At 59.2% G+C, this 26,146-nt stretch overlaps 3 protein-coding genes across 3 annotated transcripts; 1 reads left to right on the top strand and 2 right to left on the bottom strand.

Moving 5' to 3' along the window:
• Positions 1-372: 372 nt before the first annotated feature.
• On the bottom strand, positions 373-6,348 carry CNGA2 (cyclic nucleotide gated channel subunit alpha 2). Its single transcript, XM_070760105.1, has 5 exons — positions 6,262-6,348; positions 5,959-6,126; positions 4,526-4,633; positions 3,624-3,730; positions 373-3,227 (listed from the first exon to the last, which is right to left on the bottom strand). Exons 3-5 carry the CDS (start codon positions 4,609-4,611, stop codon positions 1,813-1,815), a joined length of 1,608 nt encoding a protein of 535 aa, XP_070616206.1. The 5' UTR covers positions 4,612-4,633; positions 5,959-6,126; positions 6,262-6,348; the 3' UTR covers positions 373-1,812.
• A 10,377-nt stretch (positions 6,349-16,725) lies between these two features.
• PRRG3 (proline rich and Gla domain 3) lies at positions 16,726-21,371 on the bottom strand. Its single transcript, XM_070760121.1, has 4 exons — positions 20,321-21,371; positions 19,709-19,753; positions 18,674-18,834; positions 16,726-18,253 (listed from the first exon to the last, which is right to left on the bottom strand). Exons 2-4 carry the CDS (start codon positions 19,713-19,715, stop codon positions 17,726-17,728), a joined length of 696 nt encoding a protein of 231 aa, XP_070616222.1. The 5' UTR covers positions 19,716-19,753; positions 20,321-21,371; the 3' UTR covers positions 16,726-17,725.
• Positions 21,372-23,215: 1,844 nt separating this feature from the next.
• On the top strand, positions 23,216-25,276 carry CLDN2 (claudin 2). The gene is made up of 2 exons (XM_070760122.1): positions 23,216-23,995; positions 24,901-25,276. Exon 1 carries the CDS (start codon positions 23,284-23,286, stop codon positions 23,947-23,949), a length of 666 nt encoding a protein of 221 aa, XP_070616223.1. The 5' UTR covers positions 23,216-23,283; the 3' UTR covers positions 23,950-23,995; positions 24,901-25,276.
• The last annotated feature ends 870 nt before the right edge of the window (positions 25,277-26,146 follow it).

Genomic DNA, 26,146 nt, shown 5'->3' with positions numbered 1-26,146 from the left:
CTAAGTGTATCAAGTTACCATCATGGGAGAAAACCTATCTACCGAATGGGCTCAACTCTCCAGAAAGGACAGGAAATGACTGCAAGTTTGGGCCTGGTCAAAAGTCGCTGGTTCTTTAGGGTTGGTGGGGGACCTTTTCCATTCCCTCAGATGTCTCGACTTTGTAGGCCAACAGCGCCCCCTTGTGGCCTATCATTCCCTTTGTGGACAAGCCACTTCCCGCCACGGCCAGAATGGCCGGGCTCTTCTGGGCCATTAAACCAAGCTTCCTTAGAAGACCAGCTTCAGCCATTTCACTGCCCCATTTTTCACTTACAAGGAAATACGGGGGGGGGGGGGGGGAGGGCAGCAAGAAAAGAAATCAGCCAGATGTATCACTGACACGAGTGCTTTATTATTATTTTTTCTAAGGATGACATGGGGCCCTGTGACTCTGTTCCACCAAGGCAGGCCTCTCTTAAGGCACACTAAGAGGAGGGCAACAGGTGAAGCGGCCTTGGGCACACTGCTGCCACCTAGGCATTTTTTTCCCTCAAGAACCAGATGACCCCCAACCGGCCTGACCTGCTTCCAATTACGGATGGGGGGGTGGGGGGGGTCCATATGCTTCTTTATAAAGCTGCACGGGAGAATTTCTTTTTCATTCCCAGCTTCTGAATCGGGACAGCGGCTCATGTCCACATCGCCTCACGCAGGCCAAGCAAGTGCCACCGTGACGATGCAAACTACCCGTGACGATGCAAACACCCGTGAGGATGCAAACACCCGTGACGATGCAAACACCCGTGAGGATGCCAGGGGTCAGTGCCAAGGACTGAATCTGACCAGGTAAAGGAAGCGGTTATGCAAAAGCCTTTCCAGACAACTTCATTACACGGCTCCGATTCCCAGTTCCTGCAAAGGCCATAATTTCCCCATCCATCCATGACATTGGAAAGGCTCCTGGTTTCTTCAACCGTGGGGATCTGGTGGGCAGCCGTAGGGCTCAACCCACCAACATTCCCAATGGATTTCAGGCCCTCTTCAAGCTGGGTCTGAGAAAGAATGGTGGCCCCAGAAAAGCTTCTGCAACTGACCTTTCCCGAGGGCCTGAGGTGTGTGAAGGTGGTCCCTAAACACAGACCCCTGCCAGGAGGTGCTGCATTTTTGGCACTGGGCGTGGCCTCAGAAGGAATTTCAGTTATCTTCAAAAACAAAGAGATGCACACCAGGAAGTCTCACTGCTCAGAATTAATAGACTAAACAGATCCACGCAGCAAAAACTGATCTAAGGGTTCAAGGGACATTTTTCTCTCTGCAACTTTGAACTCTGCAGGCCTCACATAAAGAGATGCTTCCAGGTCCTGGTAGACAATGCCTGAAGTGTACGTACGCGCTTTCTTTCCTTCCGCCTGTGAAATGATCTAGGCAATAGAATTCCACCGGAAATTGCCTCCAAAACAGGAAGTCGTGATCTTTTTTATCGGCTGTGAGTCACCGTGAAATGATATTTTGAAAAAGGATTATGGTCACCAGAATAGAGGCCAAAAGTTAGAGCAGGGCAGCCGGGTCTCCGTTCAATTTCACAACTGTTTTTCAAAACGAACACCCAACACCCCGTAGCCTCCCATCTCGAGGTAGGAAAAGGACGAAAGGGAGTTAAGAGAAAGGGAGACTCCGCTGTCTGTCATTGACCGTCGGCAGGAGAAAGGCCCCGGGAAAGAGCTGTGAGAGAGCAGCAGTCTGGGAATCTGATGAGAATTCGGCCTGGGGGGAGTAAGAGACACACAGAGGACGTAAACAAAGGAGCAGGAAGTGGCAGGAGGCGAGAGGTCAAGGCTCGGCTTCCCCCTCTGCCCCCACTGGGCTGATGAAACCCTCGGGGAACAGCTCCTCCTCCTGCCTGTCCCCCTTCAGCTGCGCTTCCAGAGACGTCAGCCGCTGCTTGAGCTTCATCTGAGCAGCGTCGTATTCGGCCAAGAGGCGGGAGAAGCGAGCGTGCAGGGTCTCCAGGCTGGTCTCCAGCCTGTCCAGCTTCTGGCCCACGTCCATGGCTTCCATGCTTTCCGCCGCCGCCGCTTCATCCAACAGCCCCTCCTTGGTGAGGATCTCTCGGCCGCGCTCTTCCAGGACCCGCTTGGCGTCCGGGTACTCGGTCACCGCCTCCATGAGGTCTTCCTTGGACAGGCAGAAGAGGTCGGAGTAGCCGATGCTTCTTATATTCGCCGTCCGCCGGTTCCCCATTTTGCTCCCTTTAATGTTGAGAATGCTGATTTCTCCAAAGCAGCACCCGGCAGTCAGCAGGGCGTATTGCGTAACGCCGTCGTCCGCCACCACCGCCAGCTTCCCTTCCTTGATGATGTACATCTCCTTGCCAATATCTCCTTTCCGGCAAATATAATCCCCTGGGCTGAAGACCTGGGGCCGAAGCTTGAGCACCAGCTCCACCAAGAGCCCGGCCTCGCAGTCCTGGAATATCCGCACCTTCTTCAGGGTCTCCAGGTGGACGTTGATCGCTATCTCAGCCCGCAGCTTGTCGGGGAGATTTCTGAGCACTTCCCACTCGTCCACAGTTTTCTTGTTGGTCCAAAGGTAGTCAAACCACCTGATGACCTTGGCTTCCATCTCTTTGCTCACTTTCCGGAAGTGCATGTAGTGCTTGACAGCGTCAATCTTGGCCTGGAACTCGGCCCTGGTGGCGTTCATGTTGGAGATCATGGAGCCCACGTTCCCCACAATCGTAGCAAATATGAGGACTCCGATGAGGAAGTCAAAGATCACAAAGAGAAACTCCTCGTCGCGCACAGGCGGAGGGGTCTCCCCAATGGTGGTCAAGGTCAGGGTGGACCAGTAGAGGCAATAGACATACTCCCTGGTCAGGTAGCCATATTCCGGGTCTGAGATATTGGGGTAGACCCAGGTGTCTTCGCCAAAGCCAATGGCCTTCGAGATGGCGTAGTAAATGCAGGCGTTCCAGTGGATGATGACCAGAATGTACATCAACAAATTGCAGATCCTAAAGATGTTTGGGTAACTGGTTCTGGTTTCAGTCCGGTCGAAGAATTCAAACATGCGAGGGAAGTGCAGCAGACGGTTGAAGCGCAACTCAGGCCGATGGACGCCGACCGCGAAATAGGCCAGGTCAGTGGGCAGAATGGACAAGATGTCCAGCTTGAACTGCAGAGTGGCAAAGTATTTAGCCCGGAGTTTCTTGAAATCTTTCACAAGTAATCCCTGCTCGAGGAAACCTGCCAGAAAAAGCACAAGGAGCAGCTCAAATAAGGCCCTGTCCACACCGTTCTTTACTACTGCTCCTTATTCTGCCTGGCAGCCACAAATTCAAAGCGTTCCATTCTCACAGTGAGGAAGGCTGGGGAGACAAAGCATTGACAGCTACCAGTGCCCCAGTTTGAACATTTATTAATTCAGCTGGCTATCAGGGTAGCGTCCTTTCTATGAAGGCCACTACTGCCCAGTTTGGGCACCACTGTTAGCAATGAAGTTTGATAAGTCTCCCTCCCCCCCCCCCCGGAGGTTCAGGCCAGGAGACTGGACTCTCCTCTCAGGGCCATTTCCTGCCTTTCCCTCAGCTACAGAAGGAGCACAGACCCTTCCCCGTCCAGACCCCACCTCTTCTCCTTCACCTGTGTTCATCCGGATGACCATGTCCACAATGTAAATGCCGTCGGCCAGGTAGTCCAGCAGAAGCCAGCAGAGCAAATACCTTCTCTGGAGCTCATTGAAACAGGCCCTGCAAAGGGACCAGAGCTGAGCTGCCAACAGGGCACCGAGATGGGGGGGGGGGGCGCCAGGCATGGCTGTCCAAAGGAAAAATGGGTGAGGGGCCACCACAGGGAGGGCATTCTGCAGGGTGCCTTTGGGGCACTGAGCCAGTTCGTCTAATGGCAAAGGCAGCAGGCTAGGAACCAGGCCCGCCATGGGTTCTAGTCCCGGATTAGCTGTGAAAGCCACCTGGGGGACTCTGGATCATGTTCATAAGTGAATCTGAAACAAGAGACTCTGACCCTGCAGAAAATGGCTAGGAAGGGGTAGGGGGCTGGGGGGGGGGGTTGTTAAGAGTGGACCTGCAGAGGTGGGAGTGAGCCCTTGGGCCTTCGGTGGCTTCTCCCCCCTTGCCTTGGACCAAAAGGGCTTCCTTGACTGGGGGGGAGGGTCCCCCAGGAGGGGAAAGGCAGCCAGCACAATTTCCAGGGACAGTTGTTGGGCCTCCATCTGTGCATCAGGAGGGGACAGCTGTCCAGCAGCAAAACATCCCTTCTGGTGCCTGACCAAAGCCCTGTCCCTCTGTCCCCTCCTTCTGCAGCCGGTGGAAGAGAGAGGCCGCGGCAGGCATGGAAGGAAGCGGGCAGCCTGGTTGGGCCCGCTCGGGTCGGCAGTGGCAGAACGAGGGCTGTGAAGGGGTCTGCTGGGTGCTCTCTCCTTCCACTCTGCAGGGGCTGGAGCCCGGTTGGTCGGCCCTGCAGAGGGCCGGCAGGTGAGACACACGGGAGGCAAGGCCCCAAAACCGCACTCCTCCCCCACTCACCTGGCAACCAGCAGGCACCAATTGTACAGAACGGGGGCTGCAATGACCAGGAGCCAGCGGTAGTACCACTTCCCAGCTGGGTCCATCACAAAGACCCTCCATCTCTTCCTGGAAACAGAGTCAAAACCTCCTTTAAAGGAACCGAGCTGCAGTGGTAGGGCAGGGCTGATGGGAGGGGGGGTCCGGCGCCAGTCCAGGTAGGGGCCCCGGGGCCTGGAGGCTGAGGGGCATGGGGGGGGTTGCGATTGAGAAAGCCAAAACACGGCCACTGCCCTGCTTCTCTCCCACGTCCACTGCCGTGGCTTCAGTGGAGCCCTTCCTCGGTTGGCCCGGGCAGGGAAGAAAGGGAGAGTGCCAGATGACCAGAGAGGACTCTGGGGCTGATTGTGACTCAACCTGTCTTGGGCACATCTAGTTTAGCCAAAAGAAGGACCAGGGCAGACGTGACAGCAATGTTCCAATATCTAAGGGGTCAACCTATTCTCCAAAGCACCTGAGGCCAGAACAAAAAGAGAGAAACCTCCTAACAGTAAAAACAATGAATTTGTGGGTGTTGTAACACTGGAGGTTGACCAGAACAGACTGCAGGGCCACTTGCCCGAAATGCCGTGGAGGGTTTCTTTCTTGAGCAGAAGGCCGCCTGCCAAGGCACCTTCCAAGTCGGCTATTCTGCCCCCCAGGGCATTTGAGGGGCCACCCTGAGCAGGCCGTTTAGGGGAAGCCAGTGGCCTGACGGAGCCTAGCAGCTGGGGCCTGCCAGACACGTGTTGGGAGGTCGCAGCTGCTCAGGCAGAGGAGGGGGAGGGGGGAAGGAGGGGGAGGAGGGGGAGGAGGGGGAGGGGGAGGAGGGGGAGGAGCAGGAGGAGGGGGGAGGAGGGGGAGGGGGAGGAGGAGGGGGAGGAGGCTCCACTACAGACCCCTGCTGCTGCCACAGGACCCAAGAGGCGCTCGGCCACTTTGCCAAAGGCCAAAAGAGTGTAGCTCCAACCTCCTCCTCACGAGAGGTCCAGCGCAGCAGTGGCCTCTAACTCCTGCCACGACCGGTGCGTGTGCATGCTCTCGTGATGCTTTGGTGCACGTGCACAAGCGCCCCGCAAGGGTGGATGGAGCCTCCCGCTGCTGTCGCCACTACCGGTTCATCGAACTGGGCCGAACCGGGAGCAACGCACCACTGGACCTGCCGGCCTAGGCCACATCTAGTGCAATGCCGCCTTCCCCTCCCCAGGAGGACAAAGGATGCCCAAGGAGCCCCCTCCCCAGCCGTAGAGGGGCAGGGTTCCCTCCCTCTCCCCTACCCACCCCAGAGTGGCCGCAGCTCTTCCCTGGCCTCAGAGTCCACTGCCATGTCCCCCCCCACTAAGGCCAAGGTCAAGGCAGCCCCCCTTGGTCCCTCATTGCCGACGGGAGAGCTGCTCCTCTCACCAGGGACTCACTTCTTCTGCCTCTGGCCTGCAAGGCCATCTCCACCGGCCGTTGCCGACTCTGATGCCAAGGCCTTCAACTCAGGCCCACGGAAGCGCTCGAGGAAGGAGTCCGGCCTCTCCTCCTCTTTCGCCCCTTTCTTGGCCCATCCTCGGACAGCCACCACCAGCCGAGCTACCCTAGGGAAGAAGGTGGGCGGGTTGGTTGGCAGCCGAAGGAATACACCCCTGCTGCTAGCCCACTCCCCTGGAATGGCCTGCAGGCAGAGGCCACTTTCCCACCCGGGCGATCCTCAAGAGCCCTGCGGAGCCTACCTGGAGAGGGCCCCTTTCTTGGGGTGGCCTGCATCCTCCAGGGCAGCCACGCGTCGCAGTTCCGAGGAGGCGTCGTCGTCAACTGAAGGAGGCCTGGAGAGAGACGCAAGAGCAAGGGGGCCTCCTTGACCTAGGAAGCTAAGCAGCCACCCACCCGTGCCCACCACGGCAACTCACAGAACCCTGGGTTGCTCCCTCAGAGGCACCAGGAGACCCATCGCTCTGGACACAGCAGAGGGAGGAGGCCAAGCCAGAGGCTACCGGCTAAGACCCCTTTGGGAGAACCGTTAGCCGGCAGGTGGCCTGGCTCACTGAACTGGTGGGGATGACTGCTGGCCCCACCCCCAAACTGCTCCCCCAATCACCGCCCGCCCTGACTGCCTGCCTAGCTGCCTGCCTAGCTGCCCCTCCCTCCCTCCCACCTTCCCAGCTGCCTTCCCTGCTCCCTTCCTTCTGTTAAGTGAGTTTCACCGCATTTTACAACTCGGCCACGCCCACCCAGGCACGTGACCACCAAGCCACACCCACAGAACCGGTAGGAAAGTTTTTCGATTCCCCACCCCACCCCGATGCCGAGCTGCCTCTGCATTCCTTACACAGACTGGTGGGAACCCATAGATTTTGTGCCTTGCCAGCCAAGTTTCGGCACAGAAGCCAAAGCCGACTCCCCCCTGGAAGGGGGCTTCCCCTGGCTTCCTCAGGGGGGGCAGCTCCCCCCCAACCTCTCCAGACAGGGCAGAATGCCATCTGAACAACTGAAGCCTTGAACCCCACGTAAACTGCAACAGGAAACACGGGCGCAGGAGGAGCAGGGATTGGGGCCCACCACAGTCCTGCGCCACCACGTTCCGGTTCCACGTCTCCCACCCCCTCGCAAGGGGCACCACGCTTTCCAGCATACAGGGCGCGCCCGAGGCCATCTGGGCAAGGGGGGGCCTGGCCCCGAGTTAGTTACCTGCTCTCGCGGTTGCTGAGCTTGGTCTGCCCCGGGCTGCCTCTGCTTTTGATGGAGGCCGTTTTCTGGTGGTTGGCGCCATTGTTCTTTGCCATCATGCTCCATGTGCAGAAGCCACCAACTTTATTCTGCTTCGGAAAACAGGGAGGAGAAAGAAGCCTGGCTGGAGATATGGACTTCACCCGAGGACGAGAGGGGGCATTTGGCTGGCAATCGGGAGGGACTGGCACCTTAAGCGACTTTCCCGAGAGCCACTGAAGTACGGCACCTTTCCTTGGCAGGGGAATGGCGTGGAAGCTGGGCCCATCCCATCCTGCCAAGGCTGCGCTCCGACTTTCCTTGAGCAAAGCCGTGGCTGGAGGGCTGTCAACAATGCGTCTTTCTCATGCAGGACGGAGCCTCCTCACGGGAAGCACCTCCGGGAAGTGGCCCTTGCCTTCCTCCTGGCGGTTCCCCATGGAAGTCCTGCCCCCCCCCCCGTACACCTCCAGGGAACAGCCGGCCTACTTTCCCCTGCTGGTGTGACCCGCTCTCGGTTTCTGCCCAGGGGCAGGGGCCGGAGTCAGACCTGTCCCTAGGAGAACACCGGCGAGACTTGAGGCCAATAGCAGAGAGCTGGTTTGATAAGTGGCAGCCCCACAAAACCAGTGAGAGCTGTGGCTGTGCAAGACAGAGGAGAGGAATTGCGGACTGGGTGCGAATCACGTGGCCTGATGCGCAGCTGGACTCCCCTGTGCCCACCATTAATCTTCCCAGTCCCCTACAAACAGCCTGTCGTGACAAATCTCTGCAGAGACAATTGATTGCATCACCCGAATGGTCACCTGTTAATACACAAATTGGACTATTACGGTTGGCAAAGCAAAAGGCCCCGATTCACCTTCAAACATTGGTTTGAACTTGAGGGACACAGCTAGCAAGAGAGTTTCCTCTGGGCCTCCTTTCTTCCCCTGCTCCCCCCACGTGGTCCCAGGGCTTCTCCCGAAGGCTTTCGCCTCCGCCTCCAGAGCCATGGCAACTCACCAGCGCAAGGCCCGGCCTCACCACAGGGGTGCGGTGCTCAGCAGGCCCAGCGGGGCAACCTGGGAGGAACCGGCCTGGGGAGGAGCTGGGCCTAACTCTCCTGGAGGGAGAGCAGAGCGCAGCCGGGCTCAGGAGCCGGAAGGTACCACTTCCAAATGACCGCAACCGACCAGTTGCATGAAGCAGCTGCCACAGCCGATTAGGTGGACATTTTGACATCTGTTTTAGCCATCACTCACTTGGGTGGTTTGTTTTGTAATTGGTCTCAGCACATTCAGCCGTAGTTACCATACAAGCAAAACTAATAGCAGCCCTTGTAGCATCTACGTAAACGGGCAAACCCAGAGTGGGAGAGAGAAGAACTATTAGGGAAACAATTGTGATCCAAGGGAACAATATTCAAGGACTTGGAGGGTCCTTCAGAGCTGAGTTGGGGAGACCCCCCCACCAACTCTGAGCAAAAGCCGAACCCTCTCACCTGAAAGTGGGGAAACGGCAAAGCCCCCCAAGGAACGCAGGCCCCCTCCATTGCATCCCCTCACCTGATTAGAGAGATGGGCTTCCACCACGCTCTTCTTTCCAGCCTCTCAAAACCCCCCACCCCAAACCCCCACTGCTTTCCTGTGCTGCTTCCTCTTCCTCCTCCTCTTCCTCTTCCTCTTCCTCTTCTCTCTCTCTCCTTAGTACCTAATTACCCTGGCTGACCATCTGCAAGAATACGGAGACACTTCTTCTTTTCTGCCCTCTGAATTCAGACTTTTTGGGGGGGAGGTGTCAAAGGAGGGGCATAGGCCAGGCAGCCCCCAGGCTCAGCAGCAGGCAAGCAAACTGGGTAAAAGGAGACGCCCCCCCCCCGTCCAGCTGTGCTGCTGCTGCTGCTGCTGTGCCAGAGAAAGAGCTGCCTGGCGTAACAGACAGTTGCTCCCATTCCGGAGCAGTTACAAATGTCAGTTGAAGAGGAAGAAAGAGGCCGTTGGACGCCCAGAAGAGGAGTGGGACCTCAGGACCCTCCCCAATCCTTCGCCCTTCTTGCTGACCAGCGCTTCTTTCTAAATCCCCAGACATCTGTTCTCTCTGACACACCTGAGACAACCTCTGGGCACCGACACAGCCTGCCCTCTGGACTGCCCCCCCTGCCAGTGTTGGTTCCTGTCCGAGGGCATTTCCAAAGTGCCCCCAGCTGAGCCTTCCAGGGCCCGCGTGGCTGAACAGAGGGGTTTCTTTGCCAGGGGGGAAGCTGCAGGAAGGCCACTGGTCACTATCCCCAACCCCAGGCACGTCCGTTCCTCCAGGCCCCCCGGCCTCACCCTTCTTCCTCCAGCTCAGCCGGCGTAGCCAGCCCTTCCCCTGCTACTCACTAGTCAGGGCCCTGCCACAGCCGTCTCGGATCGGAGGCAGGTGGCTGCACGGGAGGAGGGCAGGCCTGGATCCCGCAGCCTGCGCGGAGCACCCACTCTCCGGGCCTCAGGTTCCCTTCCCAGCGTTGCTGGGCATTGCCATCAGGCGGTTGGCTGGCTGCTTCAAAGGGTTGCCAGGTGTTGCAAGCAAGTAGGAGGCCCTTTGCGGGCTGGGCTGGTCCTGGGTGACCCTCCTGTGCAGCCCGTCACTCAAGAGGAAAGGGCCGGGCACTGCATCTGTGCCAACCTCTTTTTGCAGGGGTCCCTTTTCCTGCAGGTCAACCCTGCTGCCCGTGCTGATCCGAATGCCCTTCAGCGCCCCATTTCTGTGGCATTGGCCTGCCTGCTGCCGAGCCCTTCTGCTGGCTGACGCGGTGTGGGAGTGGAACCCCAAGGAGCTCGCCTTTCCTACTCCTTTCGGCTGCTCAGGGACTGAGCGGTTTGCCAAGGTTACCTGCAGCACCAACACCGCCTGCTTCGAGCTAACAGGTCGGCTGCTTTTGTCCTTACGAGCGGGGGCCCTTCTGTTGAGCTCGTGGGCAAGATCACCAGAGCCTGCTGGGAAAGGAGCATGGACGCCAAACTCCCCCGACGAGCGGCGCCTTCCTCTCTCCTGCCCATGTGCGCCTGGCCGCAGAGAGCGAGGCCGCCTCAACAGGGCCTGGCAAGAGGTGACCCCTCAAACTGGACAGGTGCCAGAGCTGAACTTGAAGTCTCCTGCCTAAAAATGACCCCTTGTAATCAGGGAGCAAATACAGAATTTGGGCCACAAATAAGGCCACGTTTTTTGCAAAACCTTCCTTCTCCCAAATTAGAAAGGCGAGGGGAAAGTCGTGGGGAGGGGAACTTTGGGAGGGCTTCAAAACCAGAAGACCTGAAAGGCCCAAGGGGCAGCAGCTGCCACGCCAGCCGCCAACACCCTCCGACACGGGCTCCCTCGCGCACCTTGGATGCAAAACACGCTTAGCGAAGACACAACAATCTTTTCCCTGGAGAAGGGGTGGGGGGTGGGGGGGGAGTGAGCGGCAGCAGGAATGTAAGATTAAATCAGAAAAGGAAGGAAAAGGCCCAAGGGAAAAAGGTGCCTTCAATCTTCTTCTGTAGCCTTTATCAGTACAATTAGCAATTTTACTCTGTGGTTACAACACGTCTTCTTCATCCTCTCTCGGGTCTAGTCATCCAAACCATAGTTATTTTCTTCTGTAAAGGTTTCCAGTCAGTAATAAGTGTAGATATTGTACACCCCGCCCCACCCCCCTGCCCGAAGAAGTCAATTTAGCCACCGCAGCAAGTTCCACCGACTTCATCCGGCTGTTCTTCCCGCGTGGGCAGGACCGGATCTTTCCATCTTTGTGCCTACAATCTCCTTGCTGCAGGTATCATGAACAGAACGTTCCCCAAAACTATATGCAAATTAGGTACTGAAACCAAGATAGAGCGGATCCAGACATCAGCTGCGCAGGACTATTTATTTATTTTTAATTGAGAGAGGCTGTAATCACCGTCTTCCTCAGCCGTCTTATATTCTTGGAACAAGGGGAGGTTTCGGTCTGAGCCCCTTCTACATATTTTCGGTCTGCTGTGGTCTTCAAATTTGGGAACTTTAGGACTTCTGGACTTCAACTCCCAGAATTCTCCAGTCAGCATAGCTGGAACATAGCTGGAACATAGCTGGAACATAGCTGGAACATAGCTGGAACATAGCTGGAACATGGAGCATTCAGGGAGTTGAAGCCAACAAGTCCTAAAGTTGCCAAGTTTGGGGTCTCCTGACTTAAGGTACGGTTCACCCTTCCCAGCCTTGGTAATGGAGCCTCCATGTCTCTGTCAAGATGATCTGCAATACTTTCTGTTCTGTCCACAAAAAACAAGACACCCCCCCTCCCGTCCGCCATCTCCCTGCTCCCCATGGCTGGGCTGCAAGACTTACGGCTGGCCACATCCATTTCCTGGTCAAGCCCTCTCCTGAGCCGCGTCCACAAGTCCAGAAGCCAGGCAGAGGCCAGAGGCCAACATGGAGTGAAGGAGCAGCACCTTCTTCTGCCAATGGCCACTCGGCTCTTCCAGGGCACCGGCTGGCCCAGAGAGGTCAGACAGCTGCATTTCCAACAGGAGAGAGAAATTGGAGAAAGGGGCCCGGCTGGTGGGCGGGGGGAGGGACAAGCCTCTCGCCACACTTAAGGGAAGGTCCATTTTGGTGGCCGGCCACCTCACCTGCTCCATCGTGGCCGTCGTCTCCATCCAGGGGGTGTCAGGCTCCTGCAGGGATCCATCCCAGACCGAGCGTCCAGCCGAGGCCATTGTTTGGAGTCAGACCAAGTTCACCCCCCCGGGCACTAAAGGGGGGGAGGTGAAGGCCGATCATGGGCTGCAGCTGGTCCAAACCGAGGGGCAGGCGAGGGGCAGACCAGAGCCGCAAATGGTGATGGGAGCAGGACGGAGAAAGAGAACCCGTCGAGACTGGTCAACCTTGGGGATGTGGCTGCACCCCGTGGAGAACATGCCCCACTGCTCGGTGTGCTGCACGCAGAGTCCCACAGGGTGCTCGGTCGTACCTAATTTGGACCCGCCTAGGCCCCACAGCAGCCAGAACAGTTCCCGGAGCAGCAGCGGGTCCTTCCCTCTCCAGAGAAAGCTGGGCAGCCGGGGCAGGGAGGGGGTGCCGGGGGTCAGCAGCTGTGGCCAAGGAAGCTCCTAAGAAGAACAGCCCCCTCTTCTCCTCAGGACAGTCCCCGAACGTCCGCTGAAAGAGGTCCCCGTTTTGTGACTGGAATCTTCTAGGCTATCGGAAAGGGGGAACCCAATGCTAGCTTAGCCAGCTAGATGGGGGACCCGCGGAAATGACCCCCAAGTGCTACTTTGCCCTCCTTACCAACTGCCCCTCCCATGCAGCCAGGGTCTGCCTGCGGTGCCTGTGGAGGGACCCTTCTGGTTCACCTGGCGGCACACCCTTACCTGCTCTGCCCGACCCTCTCCACTGGCATCTGAGGGGGCTCCTCGGACATCCCCTCTCCCCGGATGGTGTCCGTAAATGGCACAAGATGCACAGGAAGGGAACCTGGACCGCCCAGCCTCCTCTGCAGTGGCCTCCAACGCCTGCCCTGCCAAAGGGCCGACCTTCTCCCCAGGGACCTCGGACAACAGCCACCCATGGCTCCCTGGCACCATGGCCGGCCTCTGCCCCCCACCGAAAGGGACAGCATAAGCAAAGCGGTGGGGGGCCCATCTCCACAGGCACGTCCCGCTCACTCGCACGCACCCCCCCTGGGTCATCACCCCCATCCCTACCGGGCCTATAGGAACAGTCGGCAGGTCTGAACTGCCCGGTGGCCTCTGCTCCCTTTGGCTGCGCAGGGGCAAGAAAATGGGCATTTGGGCCACTCTGGCTTCCTGGCTGTGTCCGGTGTGGGTGGCCTCATGCAGCCCAAGGCCTGAGGAAGGGGACCTCCAGCCAGGAAGCATAGCGGTCATAGGCACAGCACATGCCTGGACACTTGGGAAGGGGGGGTAATCCTCCTTCTTCTTTTCTCTTATTCTCCACCCCCGGCGACCCCCTTCTGTTCTTCCAAGTGTGGAGAGGACAACGCACCCTCTCCAGAAACCTCTGGATTCAACCCACAGCAAGGGGGCAGGCGCAGCTACAGTCCTGAAAGCCCCTTTTTTTCCAGCCTGCCCCCCCTCCACCCCCAGCTGTGTGTGGCCCAGAAGACACCACCTCCCCCTCCGAAGACCTCTCTGTTGCCTTCCACTCACTGGGCATCTTCTGCACTCGGTACCCATTGGTCCAGGCTGGGAGGCAAAGCTGAGCAACGTGTGTCGGCCATAGATTGGTTTATGGATGACTGGTTCCAGGAAAGGCTGACCAGCAAATGGACGAGGCGGCTGCTGCTGCTGTTGTAGCCCAGAAGGTTGAAAACAGAGAGACTTTGTTTCTAAAGTGTGTGTGTGGCGGGGGGCGGGGGAGGGCTCTTGGGAGTGAATTCTACCCAGTCCCACTCCTGGGTCAATTCAACCTATTAATCGCTACCCCACCCTCCACTTCAGATCCAGGGCTGGTTGAGAATTATCCTCCTTTGAGCCAAAAACCTTCTGATGAACCCACCAGCTCCTTGCATCGTTCTACCTGGAAGGGGGGGCTGAAGGACCCAGAGAAGTCCCCGCGCAAAGAAGGCCCCGTCTCCGCCCCCCGTCCCACCCCCACCTCCCAGGCTGATTATGACCAGAGCTGGAGAAGCGTGTCGCGTCCACTCGACTGCCACATGCCACCCAGGGGGCATCGGGAGCGCATCCTCCTCCTCCGGCTGTCCTGGCCACTCTTCACAGAGACTCGATTGGGAGCATTTGAACACAGGGCATCGCTCTTTGGTTTGGTGGCAGTGATGCCTCAGGTAGAAAGTCCACATAGAGAGTGGTGAGGACGGTGGAGAAGATTCTGGGAAGCTGCCTACCCACACACCCACTTCGCAGTCTGGGGGTGGGAGGCTTCAAAGTATTTCCGGCAGGACCCCCAGACCCTGAAAACCCTTTCTCCCCTAAGACCCCAGCACCTCTGGACTGTGTGAGTCATATAGTATATGTGGTTATATGCATAATTTTGTATTTATTTCTTTATTTATTTTGTCATGTTTACGTAGTATATATTGGAGGTGGTGGTGACCCTTTGAGAGCTGAATGCATCGAAACTTCATTTTAGTGTATGTCAGTTAGTGTACATTTAAAGTGACAATAAAGTTATTCTACTGGGCAGCCATATGAGTACGATGGACAGGTGGACGGTCAGGTGGGCACCTTGTGGCATGGGTTTTGTCCCCTTGCAGCTAGAACCAGGCCCCACCTCCAAGTGGCTGCAGGTGGGAGGAAGAGACACCCGTTTCCTTAAAGGAAGCCACTGCGTGTCCAGCTGTCCTGGCCACCCCTGCCCGGCCTCCAGCTTCCCTTCCCAGAGAACGGGCGGAGGTGGGGGTGCTGTGCCCTGGGGGAGGCAGGTTGCCTGGACCTCTTTCAGTCAGACTGCAAGGGGGGAGACGGGGTGGGAAGCGCATGGAAATCAGGATCTGCCTATGCGCATTCATCTCTGGGGGGGACAAGTAGCGCCGTGTCCCCCTGCGCACAGGATTCTGAGAGGCCTACAGGGCAGAGCAGGCCAACTGAACGGTTTCTGTTCCTGTGATGTGCAGAGAGTGTTTATGTCAGCAGGCAGAGATGGGGCAGGCCAGGAGCCCCTTTGGAAGGGTTGGCCGGCCAGCCCACAACCGCCCCAGCCCCCCATGTCATTATCAGATCCATAGTCCTACAGCAAGGGTTGCCTTGTCTTTCTATTGCCTTTCCTTGTCCTGTGTATCGTTTCAGAGGGGGCACAGCCCGTAACTTGGTGAGTTTGGCAAAAAGCCCAGAGATCGGTGTGGATGGACAGGCCAAGCCAAGAGGCCCCATTGCCTCCATTCTCCTGGGTTCCTGACTTCAGTGAACACTTTGGCGCAACAATCGTTCGATCTTCTCTGCAGTGTTTGATGCCATCCATCATGGCAGCCTGGGACCAGCCAACTGGTTTCGTCGGGGTCGCCTCTCCTAGAGCGCCTGGGGGGGGGGTGCAGGTTCGTTCCTCTTCATCGCTTTGGAGCAGCCCCCCCCCAGAGGTCCAAGGCCCTTAAAAGGGGGCGCCGGTCTGTAACGGCCAGTCCGAGGATTGGGGGAAGGGTTGGGCGACTTCTGCTGCCTTTTACTGCTTACGAATACAACCAGGACCAGTCTAGTGAAGGACAATACATGTGAATCCCCCCCCAACTACCCCATACCACAAGGTCCCTGCTTTCCCTTCTGGCAAAGGCCTTCCGGGGACCCGCACCTGGAGCGAGGGGAGAAAGTCCTCGTCGACTGCCACCTTCAGCCGCCTGATGGCTTCGTCCGGCAGCGCAGACCGCACAGCCCGCCCTTCTGCCTTCCGCCTGCTCTTGGGGTGGGGAGGAGGCGTCCCTTGGGGGTTTGCACGCCCCCCCCCTCGGTCAGACGCCAGAAGACGGAGCCCTCCGGGATGGTTCTCGCCAGCTGGTTCCAGAAAAGCCCCCACGTTCAAGAGCGCTCCTCTTTGGACAGCCCTGCAAGCACCCGCGCCGGAGGGTCCTGGCGGCGGGCGAGACCACCATCGCCCAAAGAACGGATGCACGCGCGGACAGCCCCCCCCCCGGGGGTCTTTCTGGGGCGCTGAAAAGATTTTGCACCAAGCAAGGAACCCTCCAGAACAGCAGGACCCGCCACCCCCGCCCGGGCACCTCCCTTTCCATCGGCCCGCGATTGACCTGACGTGGGCCGCCTCCCACTGCGGCCCGCTTGTGCGCTTGGCCGAAGGCGCCGATTCCCAGTCAGCTGACCCGGCCAGCCTGTGGCCCTGACTTGCAGCCCAGAGGCTCCGGCTCGCCTCTCGTGCGTTGACCCGAAAGTGAGCCGCCCCCGCAGGCGCCGCCTCCCACCTGCAGAGCCCAGCGCGCCCCCCGCCCCGTTGCCCTGCCTGCCGCGCCCAAGGAGGCCCCTCCGGCCCGCCGCCGCTTCTCCGGCGCCCCTTCCCGACAGAGGCTTAGCGGCAGCGGCACGTTCGCTCTCATGAAGAGCTCAGCATACAAACCCAGAAGCCCTTGAGAGGCGCCTCGCAGGCCACCGCCCCTTCCCGCTTCTGCTGAAGGGAGAGCGGTCGTAGCTGGTCCCACAAGCAGCGTGGAAGTTGCTGCCCCTCTCCACTGATGACTCCAAGACCCATCTGCCTGCCCCAGGGTCACTGGGCCCCGAAAGGGCAGAACGGGACAACCTGCCCCAGCCGCCAGGCCAGGGGTGGAATGCAAACACCACCTCTGGCTGGACCCCGAGTGGGCTGGGGAGGGGGGTGTTCAGTGTCCTTCCCCTGCCACGCCCCACAGGACCGGTAAGGGGGGGAATGAATTCCCGGGGCTCAGGGCAGTTGCTATCAGTTGGCAGGCAGCTTCTGCCCTCACCATGTGTGGCCTCTTCCCTCCTTCTTTTTGGCAGCTGCCCACAGCTAAATCCATGGCTGACCGTGGTCTGGTTTGGATAACAGTGCAAGAAGCAACCGACTCCCCGTGAGAAATTTTCTTTCCATTTAAACAAAATATATATAAATAATACAGTAAAGCAGCATAGAGAGAGCCACACAAGGGGAGGATGCCTGGCTGTGCATGAGCACCACTGAGAGAGACAGAGGGGGGGCAAGGGGAATCCCAGGGAGAGGAGGGGGGCTGCCTGGTGAGCGAAGGGGGCCCCTGCCCTCCAGCAGGGAGAAGGGGGCCAAGGGGAAAGGCGGCTGCTGGGGGAGGCAGGAGGAGGGGAAAGTGCTGCCCCATGGGAAGGCCCCCCCCCTGGGGTCGTCTTTGGCAGTGTGCTGCTCCCGGGGGGGGGGGGGTGTCGCTGGGTCTGCCTCCAAGGAGAGGAAGACGCGGGTGGGGCCAGTGGGATGAGCCCAAGGGGCCAGAAGGTGTCCTGAGGTGTTTCTGAGAGGGAGGGGCTCGGTCCTTCTCCTCTGCCCTCCATTGGCACATAGAAATTACAGGCACACACACACAACCTTCCAGTGCAACAGAAAATGGCAATTGCCAACGCATTGGCTGTGTGAATACAAAAACCCGCCCTTGCTTTGGGCTGCTTCTCTTTGGAGAAGGCCCCCCCACCTCAGGGCTTAATCCATAGACCACGGAGGCATCCCGCAGGGAGAGCAAGCACACAGAGCAGTGTTGGGTGGAGCTGGGAGCAGAGAGGTCCGGTGCCCCCTGCCCCCTCCTCCTCAGCACCCTCCCAGGTGGGTAGAAAGTGGTAAAACCCCCACCCCACCCTCAGCACCCAACCAAGCTCTTGCCAAAGGAGCGGGCACCAAAGGGACCGAATGGCCCCCTGTAGCGGTAGGGCCCAAGCCACAGTCCAGCCGTCCTCCTGCAAGGGGCCCCCGGGGCCCAGTTCTGAAACTACAGCTGTGCTCCCGGTGAGGATCCAGCCACAGTCCAGCGGCAGGAGCGAAGGGGGCGACTGGCACTTGGTGAGGGGGGGGATAAGGCGGTTGTGTGAGGGGTCTGTGAGGATCCAGGGCCCGCTACTTCGCAGGAGCATGGAGGGGACTCATAATCTCCTCGTATTTGGGAGGTGGGTCGCTGTAGGGTGCGTTGGGCTCCTCTGTGCCATGGCTGCCACCGCCATCTGGCTGCCCCGTCACTTCTTCGTAGGAGGGGGGAGGAGTGGCGCTGCAGATTCTGGGTTGGGGGGCAGCCGCCGGCTCAGGCTCCACCAGCGTCCTGGCCAGCCGCCTCCACTCGCCATCGGCAGCCCCTCGGCCACTGGGTTCCTGCTGGCCGCGGGCTTCACTTTGGCTGGGAGGAGCCTCGCGGTGGACTCTCACCCTGGGCAAGCTGTGGGCCGCTCGGCTGGCCAGGCCCCTGTTCTGGGGGTAGGAGGGACGGTGGTGGGTGACCTTTTGCAGCTGGCAGCGCCAGATGATGAAGAGACCAATGACAATGAGCAACGCCACACCCAGCAGGGGCACCACGACGTACATGGCATCCGATCGGCCTGTCCCGTCGGAGGCATCTTGGACAGAGTAGGCGTAGCCCTTCCAGAACTCCATCTGCCAGGAAGGGGAGACGCCCGTCAGCCATCAGCCCCCCTCCCCAGCCCCCCACAAGAGAGGCCAGCCTCACGGGCAATCCCAGCACGAGGAGGGAGGCCGTGTGAATGACCCCGCTGCCTAGGGAAACGGGGCAAGACTGGTCCTCTGACCTGAAGTTCTTTGGGCTCTTGTTGATCTTCCAATCCCCCAACTATTGGCCCATTTGGCTCTCCTCCTGAAAAATCCACCCTGCCGCCCCCTTGCCCACTCCCCACTCTTTTACACCAGGGAGCAGAGAATGGGAACCCATGGAATGGCTGAGCACCTGAAGTGGGTGTGCCGGTTCCACATCTTGGGAGCCAACGGGGAAACCCGGCGCAAGGGGGCTCGTGGGGGGTGAAAGGCAAGGAGGGGCGCCCCCCTCCCAGACCCACCTACCGTCTTCTCCTTGTTCTCAAAGACCTCCTTGACTTCCTCGTAGCTGCAGACCTCCTCCACGCACTCACGCTCAATGGTGCCCTGCCGAAACTCCTCCAGAAAGCCATTGGCCCGTGGAAAGCGCTTCAGGACGGAGTGGGCCTTCGGGGCCGGGAGGAAGGCTGGGAGACAGGCACCGAAGAGGACGGACGTAAGCAGGCTCCCATCCTCTCCCACGGGGGAGGCCTGGCTGCTTCAGGGCAGAGCAAAATCAGGCAAGCCCCCCCCCCCCGCCCACACCTCCAGCGGCGGAAGAAGCAGGGACCATTCCTCCCCCTTGACCTGCGGGTGGGCAGGACCTGGGAGCCCAATCCACTTGACCGTGGCATCAGCCATGTGGATGAGAAGGGGGCAAACGCTACCTGGCAACTAGAACAGCTAAAACCAAGCCCCCCCGCCAGCCTCCTTTGTGGAAAGGGGGTCCTGGGCAAGGACTTTGGCAAGGGGAAAATGTGCACAAACAATGAGGAAAATCTAGGGTGGTGTGAAAAATAGGAAGAATGAGACGGTCTATTTGGGAAGGAAGGAAGAGGAGGAGGAGGGAGGGAGGGAGGGAGGCAGGCAGGCAGGAAGGAAGGAAGGAAGAGGAGGAGGGAGGGAGGAAGGGAGGAAGGGAGGAAGGAAGAGGAGGAGGAGGGAGGAAGGAAGGGAGGAAGGAAGAGGAGGAGGGAGGGAGGGAGGGAGGAAGGAAGAGGAGGAGGAGGGAGGAAGGGAGGAAGGGAGGAAGGAAGAGGAGGAGGAGGGAGGAAGGAAGGGAGGAAGGAAGAGGAGAGGGAGGGAGGGAGGAAGGCAGGAAGGAAGGAAGGCAGGAAGGAAGGAAGGAAGGAAGGAAGGAAGGAAGGAAGGAAGGAAGGAAAGCCCTCCGCCTCCCCTGGAGCCACTTTGAGAAGGTAGAAGAAACCCAGCCAGCCACGTGTGGCCCGGGGGGGGGCTTTGAGCCCCTCCTCCCCAGGATGGGTGGGAAACATGCCTCCCCCCAGCAAAGAATTCACCTACTTGCCATGTTAGGTCTCCACTCTGTCAGTTAGGGGTCTCAGCCAACTGTCAGGAAGAGAGAAAAGCCCCTCTGTCAATTCACCACCCCCTTCCGTTCTTCCCTTCCACCCCCCACCCCCCTTGAAGGAGCTTGGGGCCCAGTGGCCAGTCCCAAAGCTGCCCTTCTTCCTCCAGATAACACCAGCACGGGCCTGTTGGCAGTGTACATGCCGGGAACATGGCCAGATTGGGGGGGGGGAAGGGGGGCTGCATACATGGCTCTACCTCAGATGACGGAAGAGAAGCGGCAACCCCTCCCCTCCCCCACATTGCACAATGCAGGGCTTCTGCGCAAGGAGGGGAGGGGCGATCCCACAGTCCAAAGAGGACCTGCATTTCAGTTCCAGGCGTCGCCCCCCCCCCCCCCGCAACACCTCAGGCACCCCTCCCCCCCTCTGGCTCGCAGGGCCCCGCGGGAGCGAGGAGTAAGTTTTGCCGAGGCAGCAGGAACGGCGATCCGGGGGAGACGGAGGGGGGTCGGGGAGGAGTTTCTGCAGTGGGAGCGAGCAGCCGTTCCACGCGCACTCCCGGCCGCGTTTTCCAGAGGGAGAAGGAGCCCTTCCGATCCCTTACCTCTGCCGTCGGGGAAGAGGTTGTCATGGCAACAGCGAGGAGGCGTGCGGGATGCAGCAAGAAAGAGGATGCCGCTTGACGTCATGCGCGTCCCCTCCAGGCACCGGGGGCCCCCACCAGGAAGGGCCTGCCCAGCGCTCGCCGGGAAAACGGGGAGCGCCTCCGAGAGGACCGAGCCAGCCTCGTCGCCGGCGCCGCCGCTCTGCCCGTCCTCCGTTGAACCCTCTGGGGCGACCCCGCCTCCGCGACCCGGCACCCAGATCCCGTTCGGCCCGCCTGGATTTCTCGCGGCGGCGGTCCGAGGAGTCCCGCAGAGGCTCGCCGCGGCCGGTCGGAGACGCCAAGGGGCGGGGCTTGCCACGCGCCCTTGCCAGCCACGCCCTGGAGGCGGAGCTCGCAGCCCCGCGCCCCTCCCCCCCAGCCCCGCGCTGCCTTACCTGCCCGTCGTTCCATCCTGTGCTCCGAAAGGGTGCGGGGGCGGAGGGGGGGGCTAATGGGGACCTCTCCTTCTCGCTCGGCCCACTCCGGTTGAAGCCCACAAGTTTTAACGTTGCCCAGTTCGGAGCCCTCTGGCCAAGCGCTTCCTGGACGGCTCCCGGGCGGCTGTCCCCCAGTACACACGGCCAATGGAGCGACAGAGGATGGGGAGCCGCCCCGAGCCTCCCATCAGGGAAAGAGGCGCCTTCAGGCAAAGAAGCCCAGGGGGGGCAGGAAAAGGGGTTCCTTTGAAGCAGGCGTTGGTGCCTCCTGCGGGGTGGGGGGCTCTTCTCCCGCGCCCGCTTCCATGGAGCTTTTGGAAAGCCTGCCCGGACGAGGTGTCGGACTGGGCAGCCCGGCGGAGCTGATGCCAGGCTGGGGCCCGACCGCTCTCTGCCAAAGGCTCCAGCCGGGAAAGGCTGCTCCAGGGCAGGGGAGGGGGCTGCTTGGAGCGACCCCCCCTCGGAGCCTTGGGACTCCCCTGGAGCGCGATGGCTTGGCTGGCTGCCGTAGGGCAGAGGGCTTCAAACCTGGCCACTTTAAGCCTTGCCTAATTCTCTTGTCTAAATGCTGCTGCTGCTGCTGCTGCTATGGTGGACTTCAACGCCCAGAGTTTTCCAGCCAAATACAGGGCCTGGAGAAGTCTGGGAGTTACAATAATAATAACAACAATAATAATAAGAAGAAGAAAGTTGGGAGGGACGTTGGGGGCCTTCTAGTGCAACCCCCTGCTTGGGCAGGAAATCCTGCCCTGCTTCAGACAGGTGGTTAACCAAGATCTCCTTCAAAACCTCCACAGCTTCTGGAGGCAGGCTGTTCCACTGGTCAATTGTTCTGCCCTGTCAGGAATTTTCTCCTTCGTTCTAAGGAGGCCACAAGCCTTAAAGTTGCCAAGTTTGGGGACCCCTCCTATAGAGCAGTGCCCCCCTCACTTTGCCGGGGAGGCGAGTTGGATGGAAGGGAAGCCCGCGGGTAGCCGGCTTGGCCCCTTGGCTGCCTGCAACGGCCTTCCTCCTTCCTTGAATCCTGGCGGACCAGCCGCCCGCCACCCTCGCGCAGGGGACCCGGCCAAAAGTGGGCCGGTGGAGCTAATCCGCGAGTGCATGGGGGAAGAGCCTGCCTTCATGCGCTTCTCCGAGGCCTGCAAAGGTTTTGCTTCCAACGTTCCCCCCACGGTTACATCGTCCTCAGCTGCTCTCCTGTAGATCCCGGAAGTCAGGAAGCGGCCCGGCAAAACAGCTACGACAGTCGCCTTGCAAGACTGCGAGAGGCGGTGGTCCTGGTGCTCGCTGAGCGCGATCGTTTTCATCCGCCAGAAAACAGCCACGCTCAGAGCGCCCCCCAAGCCCCCAGGGTTCAACTCCGAGCGACAGCTTTTCCCTTCTGTCTGCACTGTAGGGGGGCAGCCAAAAAGACTGCTCTCCCCCACCCACCCAGCCTCCGGCTTCTTTGCGCCCCAAATAGAGAATAAATCTGAGCGTTTGTGGGGAAACTTACACGCACACCCACCCACAAGGCTGCTGCCGATCAGGGCAGGCCGAATACGGTGAGAGCGAAGCAGGGAGGCCAAAGCCCGCTTCCACCAGGCTGGGCAGTTGCTAGGGCGGGGCAAGGGCAGAGGTGGGTTTCAGCAGGTTCTGACCAGTTCTGGAGAACCGGCAAATACCACCTCTGACTGGCCCCGCCCCCATCTATTCTCTGCCTCCGGAGTCCCAGCTGATGGGGAGGAAAGGGGGATTCTGCAGAATCCTTCCCCAGCCACGCCCACGGAACCGGTAGTAAAAACCTACCGCTTGCCAAGGGACATGTTGAGCCACCCGAGCGCCCCCCCCCCCCCCGTCTCTCGCGCGCTTCTATCCCAAGCTCTGCTCCGTGTCCTGAAGCAGTCAAACCCGAGGAGAGGGATTCGGAACCGAAGGGGGAAACTGCCCGGGGCTGCGAGTGCGAGTCCCCCCTCCCTTCCTCTTCCTACGTACACGTGTGAGCAAATAAAAGCGTGGCTCCTCATCCCACGCTTCTCTTTTTGCAAAAGATTTTTTAAAATGAAGATCAACTATTTTTCCAAAGAAGTACCCCAGATACATAGCAAAGTTTTGTTCTCTTTGTCAAATGTAAGTACAACCCATCTCATCCCAATGAGTACAGACGTTCTCCTGTATACCTGGAACCCCTGCGCAGGCTGATTGAAATGGGACCACAGTTGTTCTGGGCTTCTTCCTCCGAAGTTGTTTCTGGGAATTTTTGTTAAAACTACTGTTCCTCCCTTTGCCCTATTTATCATAGCGGGCAGTTCTTTCTTTTACGTTTTCGGATGTAATTTCTACAGATAAGGGGGTGGACAAAGGGCAGTTGGCATTTTTTTCAGAAGCTAATAATTAATCCTCTCGAGAACCCCGTCTTCTACCCGTTCGCTCCAGCCGGCACTTGAGCCGGAGGAGGGCGCAGAGGGCAGGGAGGCACCAGCGAGCCACAGCCGGAGAGCAAGCATGGTGTCGGTTGGGCTCCAGTTGGCGGGCTACCTTTTGGGGCTGCTGGGCTTGCTGGGCACCTTGATAGCCACGCTGCTGCCCACCTGGCGGGTCAGCTCCTACATCGGCGCCAGCATCGTCACCACAGTGGGCTTCTCCAAGGGCCTCTGGATGGACTGCGCCACCTACAGCACGGGCATCACGCAGTGCGACATCTTCAACTCCCTGCTCAGCCTGCCCACGGACCTCCAGGTGACCCAGGCCATGATGGCCACCTCCGTGGCCGTGGGCGCGCTGGCCGCCCTGGCCTCCGTGGCGGGCATGAGGTGCACCGTCTTCGCTCGGGGCTCCCGGGCCAAGGACAGAGTGGCGGTGGCGGGCGGAGTCGCCTTTCTCCTGGGCGCCCTGCTCAGCTTCATCCCGGCGGCGTGGAACATCCACGCCATCCTCCGCGACTTCTACAACCCGCTGGTGCCGGACAGCACGAAATACGAGATCGGGGAAGCCCTGTACTTGGCCATCCTGTCCTCCTTGGTCTCTTTCCTGGGCGGCGCCATCCTCTGCGCCTCCTGCCCGCCCCGGGACCCGCCAGCCGCCTGCTACACCCCCCCTCGCTCTCGGAGCCCCCGGCCACCGCTCGCGCCCCCAAAGGCCAGCGCCTACAGCCAGACCGGTTACGTGTAGCGGCGGCCGGACACCCACGGAAAAGCTTGCTGGGTGCGCTGAGTAGGTAAGCGGAGAGGCAGATGGGGGGGGGGTCTTCCCGCCCCCTCCTTCGTCCTCAGCGTCCCAACCTTGCCCCTTCACCTTGCAGCCGGGCACGTGCTGCTTCTTAGCGGCTTCTCCGTGTCCTCAAGGCCTGGGGGGGGGCATTGGGGGTGTTTCTCTCCTGCAACTACAAGACCAAGCAAAGTGCCCGATGACTGCCCGGCACAGGAGGAGTTCATGGGGGGGGGGGTCACAGGTGTCCACCGGGCCTCTTCTGAGCCCCTTTCAAATCCTGCCTCCATCTCCACCCGATTCAGCCCCAAGTGGGAAACAGGCCGTAAGGATTTGGGGGGTGGGGGGAGGAAAAGCTCAGTGATGTGGAAAAAGAGCCCCCATGTCTGGGAGAAACCTGCAAGTCCTTGGTAAGGGAGTAAAGAGACCCCACCCCAAACGGCTGGAGCCCAGGACAAGGGACCAAGCATGCATAGGGGGAGGGGGGTCCTAGGGCAACTGAAACCTTCTGCAGGGGGCAGATTTCCAAAAGGATGACAAGGTGCCCACAGCCCCTTTATTCAGGTCTCGAGAGCCCTTGTCTGTGGCCAGGCCGGAATGTGCCCGCTCTGTGGGTGGGTACATGCTGGTCTTGGCAGATGAAAGGGCGCCGTGGTCAAGCCGGCCGCCCCTGTTCTGGGATCAAAGGGGCCTCTCCAGCCACCTACCCACTTCCAGGATTCAGAGCTTTGGCCTTTAAGAGACACTCTGCCGGGGGGGGGGGTGTTTCAAAGAATTCCCACTCAAGCAGGGGCGTCGTCGAGATTCCATGAAAGATGCCCTGACAACGGAAAGGGTCCCCCTGGGGGGGGGAGGAAGAAGGGACGTGAAGGATGCTAACTCCCTATGGTGATGGTCTCTCCCTCTCTCTTGCAGGACACGCTTTTTCCTGAGGGGAGGCTGCCTGTCAGGCCAAAGCCATATTTTATTGACGCCTCTGGCCTGCCACTTTTAAACGCTTTAGAATGTTTCTTGCTGTGGGAACTTGGGGGGGGGGGGGCTGCATGCCACGACACATTCCTTTTATGTTCTCATGGTCAGCCTTTGTTCAGCATCTGGCCGGAAGCTGCTGAAAGTTGCAGGATATGCTGGCGGAAGATGTACAGTTCATGTGATGGGCTTGTGGGGGGAGAAGCAAGGAAGTGAACTCTAAGCTGGGTGGAGGTTTTACCCTCGTAACTTTATAGATTTGGGTCTCTCCAGTTGTGTTAACATGGCCCTGTTAATAAACTGGAACTTTGGAGAAGGCAAAGACTTGGAGACTGATTTATTTCTCAGATGCCCTTTGGGCTAGAAGACACGGAGGGTTCCTTCCAATTCTGTTATTTTATGCTCCATAAAGGCAAAGAACAGAGGTGGGACCGAGGGGCTTAACTGCGTCTGGGAAAGTAGACCCTCCCATCCCCCAAACCAATTAACTCCAACCTGGGAACCAAGGAAAGACGATGGGGATGATCCCAAAGTACTTGTGGCCCATCTGGAAGAACCAAGGCCAGCACAATATGCCCAGGGCTGACCAGTTGTTCTACCTCCTGCTCCAGAATGCAATGTTTGGGCACCAGCATCTGTTTGTGCCTTGGTCTGGTCCAACCGTGGCAACTTTAAGACTTGTGGACCAACTCCCAGAAAGATGGCTGAGGAATTCTGGGAGTTGAAGGCCACAAGTCTTTAAAGTTGCCAAGATTGGAGACCCCTGTCCTAGAATAGGCATTTTAAAATGTACCTGTGTTCCCAGATGATGGGGGGGGGGAGGAGGGCGGGAGAGCAGGCAGCGTGTTAAAGTGAGTTGGCAAATGGCTGCGAGGGAAGATGGAGGCCTGATAGTTGGTTCTCCCCACATATGGAATCAGGCCCAGAACTGGACGGGGGCATGGAGAAGCTTAAAAACTGCAAAAGTGGCCGATACTGAACTGGTTGGGAATCCTGCTCCAGCAAAGGCTTTAAAGAGCAAACGTCCCCAGAAGCAGCCGAGGGGCAGGAGGGGGGCTAAGAGTCTACTTGGGAACAGTGCAGAGTAGGCAGAGGGCGAGGACCAGCCAATCCCTTCATGGCCAAAGAGCCCAGGGGACGAGGCAAGCAGGAGCCCTTCGCGCGTGGGACGGATTCCTCCTGGCCGGAGGGG

The sequence above is a fragment of the Erythrolamprus reginae genome, chromosome 8, assembly GCF_031021105.1.
Source record: "Erythrolamprus reginae isolate rEryReg1 chromosome 8, rEryReg1.hap1, whole genome shotgun sequence".
NCBI lineage: Eukaryota > Metazoa > Chordata > Lepidosauria > Squamata > Dipsadidae > Erythrolamprus > Erythrolamprus reginae.
Note: the sequence above shows the minus strand (reverse complement) of the source record. Positions and strands in the feature narration are given on the sequence as shown.

Bases quoted from the DNA above. Each gene is read 5' to 3' on its own strand.
- CNGA2 (XM_070760105.1), bottom strand. From the start codon at position 4,611: ATGGACCCAGCTGGGAAGTGGTACTACCGCTGGCTCCTGGTCATTGCA. The intron at 3,731-4,525 runs GTGAGTGGGGGA...GTCCCTTTGCAG, and splicing joins TGGTGCCTGCTGGTTGCCAG to GGCCTGTTTCAATGAGCTCC. The intron at 3,228-3,623 runs GTGAAGGAGAAG...TTTTTCTGGCAG, and splicing joins GGTCATCCGGATGAACACAG to GTTTCCTCGAGCAGGGATTA.
- PRRG3 (XM_070760121.1), bottom strand. The intron at 18,254-18,673 runs GTAGGTGGGTCT...CCTTCCTGGCAG, and splicing joins TTGAGAACAAGGAGAAGACG to ATGGAGTTCTGGAAGGGCTA.
- CLDN2 (XM_070760122.1), top strand. From the start codon at position 23,284: ATGGTGTCGGTTGGGCTCCAGTTGGCGGGCTACCTTTTGGGGCTGCTG.